The sequence below is a fragment of the Podarcis gaigeae genome, assembly GCF_964106915.1.
Source record: "Podarcis gaigeae genome assembly, chromosome: Z".
Classification (NCBI taxonomy): domain Eukaryota; kingdom Metazoa; phylum Chordata; class Lepidosauria; order Squamata; family Lacertidae; genus Podarcis; species Podarcis gaigeae.
The window spans coordinates 7,751,488-7,765,038 of record NC_139691.1 but is presented as its reverse complement, the minus strand read 5'-3'; the positions used below and the strand labels follow the sequence as shown (position 1 = coordinate 7,765,038).

The 13,551-nt window shown below is 45.5% G+C and overlaps 1 protein-coding gene across 1 annotated transcript in view; it reads left to right on the top strand.

Annotated features, from left to right (window-relative positions):
• Window positions 1-13,044, top strand: part of PAPPA (pappalysin 1) — a 233,974-nt gene extending 220,930 nt beyond the window's left edge. Inside the window, exon 22 of the mRNA XM_083721583.1 lies at window positions 10,946-13,044. Within this exon, the coding sequence (XP_083577709.1) occupies window positions 10,946-11,053 (108 nt within the window). The 3' untranslated portion in view covers window positions 11,054-13,044. The remainder of the gene's footprint in view (window positions 1-10,945) is intronic.
• Window positions 13,045-13,551: the final 507 nt, after the last annotated feature.

Genomic DNA, 13,551 nt, shown 5'->3' with positions numbered 1-13,551 from the left:
GCACATTAGGAGAACAGAGAGCTGCAATACTGAGCCATACTTTTAGTCTGTCTAGCTCAGGATTGTATAAACGTATTGGCAGTGTTTCAGACAGGAGTAAGTCCCAGCCCTACCTTGAGATGCCCGGGATTGAACCTAGGACCTTCTGCATGCAAAGCAGATGTTCTGCCAACTAAGCTACAATTACCATTTATTGTTTGATGCTTTTTGTTTCTGCTTGGAAATTGTGATTCAGTTTATGCCCCTCTTTGTAATGTGTGTTGTTCTGTGGCTTCCAGGAGCTTGCAGGTACTTGTTGGGTTTCGGATTCAGACGCTGGGTCATTCGGACAGTGAGGCCCAGCCCTGAGAAATATTTTCCTGTCTGTGATCAGGGGCATCTAACCCATAGACATGAGTGGCGTGGGGCGCCAGGGCTCCAGATTTTGGAGGGCACCACAGGCTGAGTGTCCGGGAAGGAGAGTCAGGGTGTGCTCCCTTCCCCGCTCTGGGGCAGCCCACTCCTCTCCTCTCAGCCACCCATTGGAGTGCGCTGCAGACTGCTCAGGGAAGCTCCTTTGTGTCCCCTCCCTCTCGGGCTGCCTGGGCATCTGGCGGGTGCAAATGGGGGCAGGCGCTGCATGGGGTGGGCATGTCTCTCCCGCCCCTCTCTGGCCACATTGCTGCCTGTGTGCCTCTCTGCGGAGTCTGCAAGAGGAGCAGGGACGCACCCTGTGCAATTCCAGCACCGAGCAAGGATGGGAGGCTGTCTGGGCTGCGATCCGGGCGCCTCTTACTTACATGCAGCACCGAGCGCGTGTCCCCCCCCCTTAAAAAAAGGTCGACAACTCTGGGAAATGGGGGGTGGGGAGATATTTGCACCACGATGCCAGATATGCTTAAGACGGCCCTGTCTGCGACCCTTGACTGTAAAGCAGATTCTTGCCATCGTTTGCTGAAATAGAGTAACCCCGCCTGCATCCTTGCTTTGCCCTTTGAGGTACTTTGTTAGTGGAATGTTAAAATGGTATGTTCCAAAAGGGGGAGAAGAATGAAAGGCAAGAGAAAGGAGGGTGTTATGTATCAAAATACTGCTTTGTCTTCCCAGCGTGATTGTGCCACCTTCACAAAAACAAGCCTAGAATCAACTTGTATGTGAAGGCCAAACCAAGGAAAGTGGAGGGGGAAAAGAAAGGAAGGGCATGAGAGAGGAATTTAATAAAGTTTGCATATTTAAATATGAATCTGCCTAATTTGCACTTTCTGAAACAACATGCGCACCAGAGCACAGCCACCTTTCAAAATTTACACTTCTCCAAATTTTGCAATGCAGTTTCCCACCCCAATAATATGTGCAGAAATGCATATAACCAAAGTAAAATGCACATAAAAGATACATACACTTGGGAAAACAAAGTAGAAAAATTCACTATAGCTAGGAAAATTGTCTTGCAAAAATGTGTCTATTAGACAAAATTGCATTAAAAATGTGTCTCTTAGGAGAAAATTGCAGTAAAATGCTGACAAATTTTCACAAGGACCTAAAAAAATAAATATTACAACCTGAACTGGAGACCTGAACTTAATACTGGAAAACAAAGAAACTGAAATGGATGGTTTGCCTATCCCTACCAGTTTGCAAAGGTTTTTCAAGATACACGCTCCTATGAACCAGGCAAGCTGTCTTGCTAGTTCAGCAGGAAGGCAGTGTGCAGCCAGCCAGCAGAATGAACATGTTAATCTACTGAGCCGCTTGCCCTGCAATTGACCTGGGAGCGTCTTTGAGGCTCAACAAAGAGTGTTCCATCCAGCCTTTCCTAACTAATGGCAGGGAATGGGGCCTTCCTCTAGGGATCCAGAGGGGATAAGGTCCTCCATTAAGGACAAACAAAATCCTATTTCCTTTTAATGTCTGCGACCTCCTGACCCTCCCAAGATTCCCAGCTCCCTCATAGCTTGAATGCTTAGTGAAGCTTTCTACCTTCTTATTTTCTCCACTGCATAACAATTGTAAAGGGAGACAAATGCTTTAGAACAGCAGAACTACACTGTTAAATTGAGCAAGCAAGCCAGCAATTGTGTTTGTGTGTGTGTATTGATGGTGGAGGCATTAACTGCATACCTCTAGGGTGATTGTTGACCAGAAAGGGTTGGATTTTGCAGACATATTTGCAAATCATTTGGTACCTGTTTATTTATTGTATTTATTGGTTTTCTGCAAAGTTATAAGCAGAGCAGCGTGCGCTCTCTCTCTCAACATTTATTTGTATACTACCTAATCAAAAAGAATAAACAGATAAAAGACCTCTAAGCGGTTCACATAAAATAATCTAAAACATCAAACTCTTAGAACAAGTGGACATAATAAAATTATCAAAATATAGATAAAATCAAAAGCTGAAATACATTGGGCAGCAACCAAAGGAAAATAGCCCAGTCCTCTGCTAAAATGAATATCAGGCAACTATATTTCAGTTTCACATCTAAACACAGATGTTGGAAAGCGTATGGTGACTAGGAGATGATATATTAGTTAGATATTATCCTTCCTTACTCAAGTTTGTGAGTACAGCAGAGTACATCCCTTTGCAGCAGAATAGGAAGCTGTTGATTCCGCTGGTTACAGCCTTTTTGATGAAGCAACCAGGATGCCTTGGTGCAGCCTGGAATCTTCCAGGTATTTCCCCCTTTTATCCCACTTAAAACAATAACAACACACAAAGAAGTCTTTTTAGAATAAAATAGTGTTTACTCACAGATCACATTCAGTAGCAATCTGGAGGTACACTTGTGTGTATATAGGATGATGGCGTCAGAAGCAGTGGTAGAAAATGCATGATGAAGGCAAACGAGCAAGATGGAGTGAGAGAGAGAGAGATACAGGACCAGCCCTTCTTATAAGTTACGCACATCTCACCCAGGAGGAGTGGCTCCTGCAGGTTTGACAGGAAGTTCTCCCTGTTGGATCCACATTCCACTGTGTGCCCATTCTAGCAAACAGAACTTTGCTGCTCTTTCTGGATATCCCTCAAAAGAGGAAGCCTGCTGTATCACCTCTGAATCCCAGTTGCTGGGAATTGCACATGGGGAGAGCACTTTTGCACTTGTGTCCCTCTTGTAGGCTTCCCATTGGGGCATCTAGTGGGCTGCTGTGAGCAGAGGATGCTAGACAAGGTAGACCTTTGGCCTGATCCAGCAGCTAGAATATTCATATTCATATTCTTGTTTATGTTATTTGTGAATGGCAGTGGTCACCTTCTTTCTCCCTAAAGGCCAGGCGGTTCTTGGTCACTGTGGCCACAATTCCTTATCAAATATCCCAGGATTCTCAACTCACCATGACATATCTTTCCACTGCAATGTTTTCTTCATAGGGTTTCCTGCCCACCGCGAGTGGAGTTGGGGGGGGGAATTATAGGTTGTAATAGTAGACTGTTTTTTCATTACATTATTAAGATCCAGGATAAGCATCACAGCACTTTTTAAAAAATGACTCAATTCTTTGCTTGTTTTTACATCGATGTGTGCCTCCTAAATATATATATCACACACACACACACCCATCCTACTTCCATCATCCCTGACTAGCTAACTCAGAGATCTTGGAGCACAGCATCCTGGTAACATAAGGATGCTTGAATAATGCAGTCTTTGCAAATGCATAGGAACATAAGAAGAAGCCTTATACTAAGTCAGACCACTGGTCCACTTAGTTTTGTCTACACTGACTGGCAGTAACTCACAAGGACCTCTCCCAGCCCTTCTTAGAGATGCTGAGGATTGAACCTGTGGCCTTCTGCGTGCACAGCATATGCTCTACCACTGAGCTATGGTCCTTCCCCAATAGCCATTGGTCCTTCTAACTCCATGTAGTCTACACTGACAGGCAGCTCTCCAGGCTTCCATATCTTGGGTGAGAAACTGATAAAACTGTGCTGAAATATGTTTGCATTGGAAGACACAGGCAGCCAACCACTACTGAGCTCTTCCTGTCCGGTGTATAATCTGGCTCTGTGTGTGTGTAACTTCTCTTGCTGGCTGAGAAAATCTGGATTGCTTTTGCTCACCTGCTCTCTCTTTTGTCAGGAGGTTCCATGGCTGGAGCGACCTCTCCTCACAGTCCACATCCGCGAATCATGAATAATGAGCTCATTCTAATTGCAAAAAGATGGGCCTCTGTTGCCTCTGCCAGAACCATTGCTTCCTTAAAGCAAGGATCAGGCCATTGAATTCCACAATATTGCCTCACTACAGACTGGGAGGGGAATATCGTAGCACATGTGCTTTTAGCGATTCCATTATACATCAGATACACACAGAGTATCAAAGCAATTTGGGGGAAAAGAAATGACCTACATGTTTATTTATTTATAAAAAGAGGCCATTTTAAGTTGTCAGTTCAACAGTCTTTTGGCTGATTCGCAAAACAGGTGCTGATCTTGGAAAGGAAGCGAACATTTTAGAGAACCTGACACTGTTTTATCAGAAATGCACATAAACACAAATTGCAGTCTGTTTACAGCAGGAGTGGGGCAAGTCTTTCTTCCATTGAGGGCTACATTCCCTTGGGAGTAATCGGTTAGGCGGATTACATGCTGGAAGTGTGCAAAGCCAGAGCAAAACAAGCAACCCTTTCTCTCTTCAGTCACCCTTCTTTGCTCTATTTTTCTGATAGTGGAGGGACAGATCTCTGTTACTTGCAGAGGGTTTTCCTCTTTCCCTATTCTTTTCCCATCAGTCTACCTGTTCTGACCCCCCCTCTCATCCATCCTTCCCTCTCTCTTTCTCTGGGCTCTCTCCCTACCCATGTGAACTGCAGGCTGACCACTCCTCCTTTAGCACAAACAAAAAAAAAAAATGGCCAGGGCAGATGGGATTTGACTCAAGCAGTCAACCTGACATGTTTGCATAGTGATAGTGAATACTTGGTAGTGAATAACTGGCAGAACCCAAAGTAAAATTATGGATGTAAGGCTTGGAGAATATGGTTATAGGTTCAGCAGTAGCTGGCAAGTGGGTGCTTACCTGACCTCCTGTCATGGGCATCAGTGTGACTTACTGGTAGGAGGAGGATCAAGGCAGCAACAAGGGTCTGGTGCAAAGGCACCATTGCAAACACCAGGTCAGCTCCACCAGGACACTTGCCATGCCCCAGCCTCACCCCTCCTTCCTCTTCCCAGAATGTTGCAGCGATACTGGTGATGGGAGCTCAGGCGATCACTCCCTTCTCTGCTGATTGCTACTTGCATAGGCATCTGGTTGGCTGGTGTGAGAACAGAGTCCTGGGCAAGGCCCTTTGGTCTGATCCAGCAGGGCTCTTCTGTTGTCCTGATACACAATAGCTAGGATCTAAAATAAATCATACTACAATATTTATTCTCACACGGATCCCTACCAGGGGTGCCCAATCTTTTTTCAAAGAGGGCCAGTTTTGATGAAATGAGCATGTGTGAGGGCTGGCCAAAGTTGTTGGCCATTTTTTAGGATTGAGCTTTTGAGGGGATTTCATCCCAGGAAATAAACTGCCACAGGGGCCGAATTAGGCCCCCGAAACAGACTTTGGACACGTCTGTGGCCTACTAAATCTACTGACAACGTCATTCAGGTTCCCCTCCTCCCCCCCCCCCCAAATATAGGAAAAAGAGGAAGAGAGAAAAATATCCAACAATTTTAGGAATTTCATGGTGCAGAAATGTTCTGGGTCTTGCTTACCCTTAGAAATGCGTAATTTGTGAGCTATTATCTTCAATAGGCAGAGTCCACATATTCTTATACCACAGCGAGATGTTAAAGTCCTAGGAATTCCACATAATTCCAGCATCCACCTAAGAAGTTCCTTAGTTTGGAAACGTGCTGTTTCATTATCTCATAAGTTTAGAAGGTCAGGTTGTGGGAAGGGTTGGGTGGGGCATTTATTTATTTGTTGGTTTGCTTGCTTTTGGTACTTTATTTCTTTTAAAAAAATCCATCAAAAGTTTTGGTGCCAGATGGCATTCCCAACATAAGTTGAAGAATATTGTCCTATTGCCGCAACTATGACAACAGTTCTATGATGCATTTGATCTCCTGTCAGAAAGCTGCACAAAACTACAATGCCACCCTTGCAGAATTTTTAAACGACATTCCCTTAACGTAAGCTGAGGTAGATTTATAGAACTTAGAAGATGATGATGATTTATTAAATTTGTATACTGCCCTGTACCCACAGGTCTCAGGGCAGTTCGTAGGATAAAATCACAATATAAAACCACAAAATACATAAGCAAAATAAAAACAAAAACAACCCAATACCCCCCCCCCCCGCCAAAACATTTTAAAAGGGCATTGGATGACAATCAACCAAAGTCCTAGTTAAAGAGAATTGTTCTTGCCTGGCACCTAAAGCTGTGTAATAAAGGCGCCATGCAAGCCTTCCCCACAAGAGCATTCCACAGATGGGGAGCCACTGCAGAGAAGGCCCTTTCTCATGTTGCCACCCTCCAGACCTCTCATGGAAGAGGCACACAAATATATTGCAATCCACTTAAGAGTCATTTCTTTTCAATTGTAGATTCCTTCTCCCAGGTAAGCTTAAGACCTTCTAATGGTTAAAAAACGTAAAGGACCCCTGGATGGTTAAGTCCAGTCAAATTTGACTATGTGGTATGGCAGTCATCTCCACTTTCAGGCTGAGGGAGCCAGCGTTTGTCCACAGACAGCTTTCCGGGTCATGTGGCAAGCATGACTAAATCACTTCAGGTGCAACAGAACACTGTGATGAGTGGCAGAGCACACAGAAACACCATTTACCTTCCTGACGCAGCGGTACCTATTTATCTACTTGTGCTGGTATGCTTTAGAAGTGGTAGGTTGGCAGAAGGTGGGACAGAGCAATGGGAGCTCACCCTGTTGCACGGATTCGAACTGCCGACCTTCTGATCAGCAAGCCCAAGAGGCACAGTGGTTTAAACACTGAGCTACCCATGTCCACTTCTAACGGCCACATAGATTTATCAAGAAGTTCCATATAAATAACAGATACCAGTCCTCTGTCCCAATGGCCCAGGTGTAATAACAAATCCTCTAGATTTAGTAAGGGATCTAGTAACTTGTGCCTTAAGGGCAGGATCAGCCAATAAACATCAAAACATATCTGCCCTGGATCTCCTACAGCTAGCCTGACTTGCTCACTTTTTCTCCCAGGATAAAATGATTCTCCTCAGGCTCATATTGCTAACCTGTGGGAGGCAGCCTAATGGCAGCAGTGGTGAATATCTCAAATGCCACCTCCTCCGCTGTAGAACCTTTCAGATGTTTAGGGTGGAGGGCACTCTTCGTAGTTCTGCTACCCCCAGAAGCTCAGTGTGGTGATGGTGGCTCAGGAGAGGTCCTTCTCTTCAGCAGCCTCTAAGTTGTTGTTCTCCCTCCACACAGAAGTGCATTTGGCATCCTTATTGTACAGCTTTCTTCAAATTATGAAGACACATCTTTTTACTCTACTCTTTTGTCACGTGAGATGTATATTTTCAGGAACCACCCTTTATGTGACTGCAAGTTTTTGAAAAAACTGTTTTTAATGTGTTTTAGATTGTAACCCACCTAGAGATTGTGGGGTAAAGTGATGATGAAGAGGAGGACAAGGTCATGATAATAACAGTGGCTTATGTGTTGCTGGTGACACGCTCAAAAATCCATGGCATTTGAGCTTTCGTCAAGTGGGAAGGAAGCACAGTTCATTCTAAGGGCACATCCGTTACCTTGGCTTTTGACAGTTGCAGTATTTTGTTTTGTGGGACCCGCCTCTTCATTTGAATTCATACTGTCCTGTTCCATTTGGAACAGTTCTCCTTGTTTTATAATTATAAAGGGCTTTGCTTGTTTTCATATCTGTATATTATTCCCAGCCTGGGACCTTATGGTGAAGGGTGGGTACAAAATATTGTACGTGGACAAATATGTAGGTGGTCCCAGGTTAAGTCCCCTCCTAATGAGATCTGAGCATGGAGAGCCACTGTCAGTCAAAGTGGACAATACTAAGTGTGCTGGGTCATAATTAACTGGCAGGGCACAAATGTTGCATGTTTAAGTTTTCTAGCATCGTCAGGGAGGATGGGGAATGTCCCCTGCCTTAAGCCCCGGAGAGCTGCTCCCAGCCAATGCTTGCAATTCTGAAGTAGACGGACCAATGCTCTGACTCTGTTTAAGGAAGCTTCCTACATTCCTATGCCCAAAGTCTCCAAGAGCCCTGGCAAATTGTGATTTTATGCCAGCTTAGGATGGCCACAGCAGTGAAGGGCTATTACCTTCCAGCCCTACTTATAGGTTTCATGGAGGCATCTGATTAGCTGACACTGGAAACAGATTGTGGCTTAGATTGGTTTTAGTGTGCAGCGGGGCTTGGGGGATCTCACCTTCCTCTGGCCTCCTCTGTTGGCGATGAAGCTTCCAGTGCCTATCATGTTACTAGACCTTCAGTGTTCCCTCCCTTCTCTCAGCATAATGTTTTCCTCTGTGGTAGGACTTCTGGAATCTTTCCTATAGAGGATTGAGACACTATGTTGGGAAGGAAAATCCACATGGATTTCAACAGGAAAACTCCTCAAGGAGGAGCTGACCTGAATCGAGTACCCTCCTTGTTCCATGAAGAAGAAGGAGAAAAATCCTCCCTTCTGCGGAGGAACATTGGAACATCCTCGCTACTGCTGAAACTGCATTGATGCTTCCTAGTCAGTGATTTCCCCAGTAGCTACTTTTGAAGGATCTCTACAGTTTTGAAAGCAGAGCACTACAATGGAAGATCTGTCTGGTGCCAGATGGTGGGGACCCAGTTATCTGCGTTGAGATCCTTCCAGCCCCTGGTGGAAAGGTCTGCCAGGTTGGGGGGGGGGAACCAGAGGTGACCCAGCCCCCCTCATTCTGCATAATTTGGGTGCAAAAAGAGAGTGGCATGTTGTGAAGAGTCAGGTAGGGACATGCATGGAGAAGGGAGGCGTTGCCTAGCAATGGGAGGACACACATATGTATGTGTGGCATGTGCATTCCCAGAAGCACCCATAACAAATGTGTCAGCAGAGAGGACAGATGGGAGGGTCTCCTTACATGACCTGTACCATGGTGAAGAAGAAGAAGAAGAAGAAGAAGAAGAAGAAGAAGAAGAAGAAGAAGAAGAAGAAGAAGAAGAAGAAGAAATTGCCATAGCAGGAGGAAGCCAATGTGTCAGCAGGGAGGGAACACACATTTATGCTTGCTAAAAACATCTGAACAGGTTGTGGCATCGTTCAGGAAGGGAAGGGAATTAGGTCATTAACTCTGGCTCAATAAATGGAAAAGACTCTTGGGAATTCATCCCAGGCACCAAAGTCTCTCCACCCCCACCCTAACCCCAGTTTTGCCCTGCTCTTTACTTTATGTAAATTCCTGATGCAATCCACTGAAATCAACTTCCTTTCGCCAAAGCAACACCCAGCTGCTGCTCCAGTTCCTGCCTTCGCTTCTTCGGTTAAAGAGACAGGAAGCTGTTCTTGCATGATAGCCTTCTTCCATTCCTTGCAAGCCCCTCACCCACCCTCACTTGGCAAAATGTGACCTCCTACCCCAAATCCAGAACTCTGCTCACCTGGGAAAGCTGGGCGGGGTCTTGCTCTACCTGATGCAAGCTTTATAATATGAGAGATAGATAGATAGATAGATGATAGATAGATAGATGATAGATAGATAGATAGATATAGATAGATGATAGATAGATAGATGATAGATGATAGATAGATAGATAGATGATAGATGATATAGATAGATAGATCCTGTTCACTTTTGAACATTGCAAAATGAAGCCTGGGTCTGATCTGGATGGGATCCTAACTGTTAGGGAGGGCAAGTATGAGCGGGGTGGGTGGGTTATTGCTAAACCAGTCTACATTGTAAATGCTGGCAGATTATTGCTATTAGCATAGGGGTGTGGAATCTCAGGCCCAGGAGCAAAATGCAGCCTCTTAGGCATGTATATCCAGCCATTGGAACTCTCTCCCCCCCCCCGTAAGCCACACCCCTTTATTGGCCCAGGCACCTCTATCCAGCCTTTGGGTCATTCCCAGGTCACACTGGCCCAGCTCCTCAACTTAAGTGCTTAAATGTGCCCCTAAACTGAGACAAGGCCTCTTTGGTCACCTGGATGGAGGGTGGAGGAGGCAGGTGGCAGATATAGAAGCCTCTTAACTTTGTATAGTAGGTTCATAGCATTACAAAAGGCAAGCATCTTCTCAGTTCTGCACCCACCTTTGCTTCTGATCCCACCCAACTCCAGCTATGGACTGCAGAAAAGGTCCCATTCTTGTCCCTGACCCAAATTCATTAGTTTCTGATTTAATGGTCTTCTAAAGGGTAAGCCATGTGGCTCATTTATTGATAGGTCAGTGGCTCAGTTTAACACCATCTCCAGATGGCAGATTTCTGCTGGAGAGATTCAAGTCCATTCTGGATATTGAAGGCTTGCACAGTTAAAGCACATCCTTCTGTCACCCTAGTGCAACAGATCTACTAGATATTCATAAAAATGACTTCTCGTGGTTAGGAATGTGATGATTGGGAAATGTACTGGAAGAGGCTTGGGGGCAATCTGATGGTTAAAGGGAAGGCATATAAACCCCAAAAGCAAATCAGAATGAATGTTCATTGCCATATAAGCCTTCCTACAAACATATCAGAACAAATCATTGATACAGATAGTGCCAAACCTCTGCAGAACCTTGGTACAAACCAAATCAGGATGAATGTTCTAGGTTGCCTAGAGCTGCCCCAAGTCTTTAAGGCCCATTTGAAAGAGGAAGCCAAGTGTATATCCATCGCGGGGGGGGGGGGACGGGCTTTTCCACAAAGATGGTGTCAACACCAAAAAGGCCCTGCCCTGTTGTGCTTTTAGAAATCCTTTTAAGCAGCTTTGCAAATAAGAGTGAGGCACTGATGCCCTATGTTTCTTGGTTTCCTTTGTGCAGGTCATCCCCTTCCCAATGTCCTGTGACATGCAGGGGGATTGTGCTTGTCGGGACCCCAGCGCCCAAGAGCACAGCCGACGGGAGCTTCGTGCCTTCAGCTTTGGATAATACCAAGATGACAGAAGAGAAAGCACCTCCAAAGGCTAGGAGAGAGGCATCGTCACTTACCCCATTTTTGTTGGTATTGTGTGTGTTTTTTTCCTCATTTGTTTAAAACAAAACAATTTCAGCTGCTCAACTCAATGGTGTTTCTGCACCAGGGACCTGTAGAACTCAACCAGTCTGCCTTTAATTTCTTTGCCCAAGGAGAACTGAAATTTGGGGTGGGGGTGGGGGTGGAGGGTGGAGGGAGAGGCAGGCTCTTGCATTAAACATATCTTACCTAGCAAGAAGAAGCAAAACAGGAAATGGCAAATAGTTGAGTCAAAGAGGACTTTTTTAAAACAACAACAAAAATGTGCCAGGAGACGAAGGAGGAGGCATCATGGTCTGATGCAATTGTGCATCCACCTCGTTTGAACAATGCGTGGTTCAGTTTGTGGGTTTGTATGTCTTTTGGCTTAAGTCCCTCCTCCTCTTTTGTATGCAGATTAAGGCAAAAAAAAAAATACCAAGCCATATATAAATATGTACCTAATATTTATAGAGAAGTTGGTGGGGATGGGGAGAGGAAGAGAGGGAGAGGAGCATGCCATGGCAACAGAAGAAGGAGTACATTGCCTTGGCTGCCTTCAGTGTTGTACGCTCAGACTCCCTTCATGCTCAATGAGGGTGTGAGAAAAAGGAAGGAAGGAAGGGAAGAAGGAAGGAAGGAAGGAAGGAAGGAAGGAAGGAAGGAAGGAAGGAAGGAAAGCCAGTAAGCAATTTGGTTTGTTGGGGTTGGGTGGGAAAGAAGAAGATGAGGAGGGGGGAGGAAAAAGAAGAATTGCTTGCCAGCTTTGCAGACAACGAGAGGGGGCTTCCTGAGATGCTTAAGCCAGTGCTTGAGGGAGAGGATGCATTTCTGTGGCAAAAAGCTGAGGGTCAAGGGGGGTGGGGGTGGCTTCAGCTGCTAAGCTGGGGATGAAGGATGGAAGTCCCACTGCACCACCAATGGGGAACAGAGAAGAAAAGGAAGCGGAAGAACCAAACCTCCATCCTGCTGCTGCTGTTACTCTTGCTGCTGCTACATCCCGTAAAACTGATTCCCTAACTGTGTCAGGAACAGGGTGCCGTTTAACCTCCAAGCAACCAAACAGTCTGCCTTAAACCGCTTTACCGGTTGCCTGTCTTCCAAACCACCTCGGGGTTCCTCCCCACCTTCCCTTCCTCAAGCATGACAAAGAAAAACAAGGCACCAATCAGCCCCCAAAACATACCCAACAAAGTTATCTTCAGAGTAGACCCCCTTGAATTTGAGGGGGTCCCACTTAGGTCTGCTCATTTCAGTGGGTTGAATGCGACCAATAACCCTCAAGGCCCAAAATGAAATTTCAGCAGCAAACAAAGCCCCGTGTGGGCATGTGGCTTTTCCATCACCTGATCAGCCCTTCTCCTCCAAATATAAAATCCCTGAGACAATGACCCAACCTGTGACTGAGGAGAGAGATGTGGGCCTTTCCCAAAGTGATAGAAGCTACCTGGTGCAAGACCCTTGAGCTGTGTGGAACAACCCTTATCAGTATTAACCTCTCGGGCAGGACCCCACAATGCTCCTGCCATTGCCTGTCTAACCTCTTCCACACCATCATATCTGGAGTCAGCTCTTGGTAGCTGCCAGCTTCCCCTCATCATCTCTCTGTCTCTCAGTCATTGGACTCCATGTGCAATTTTGCTGCTAGAACTCTAAATTCTGCACACAGGGGCCTGGGCTTGTACAACTTCAGGGTCTCCTATCCCTGCAGGGAATCTACAATTCCCTCTGGTGTCTGCCAAAAGAAGCAGCAGCCAAGTTTTAGGTGGTCCGGTGATGGAACAGGCACACAATTTGTCTTGTTGCCAGGATTGTTTGCTTGCCATTTTGAAAAAGCAGTAGCCCCATCTTGACATAACTGGATGCCATTATGGGGAAGAGAAACCACAGCACTGGCCACTCATGTGATTCGGCAAACTAGGTTCCCCACATCCAATGCAGCCAATAGAAATATTTCAAGTTTAAAAGAACCCTGGTCTTTGCAAACGTTAACTGTTGCTGATTCTCAAATTGGGCATGCCTGTGCATCAGACATAAACATAAAGTGGTTTAATAGTCCTGCTCTCACCCCTAGGAATTCTGGGAACTTTTAACAAAGAGTTCTAAAAAACACCCAGAACCCAATTGACTTTCCCAGTATTTTTCAGGGAAAGGCATGACAAGGCCAAATTAAATGGCATGTGGAGGGAATGTATGTGCAGGTCTGCAGCTCTACCTCTTTCTAAGCAGCTGTGGGGGGCCTCTGAATTGAATCCTGCTGGTGGCACTTGGGAAAGAAAGGGTCAACCTTTTCCTGCTGCCATGCCATTTACTCAAAACAAATCACCCCCAACACACACACACACACACACACACACACACACTTCTCAAACTATGGTTTGGAGACATTATTCTCCTCCACCACCATGCAAATTATCATTCTATAGTCCAAAAT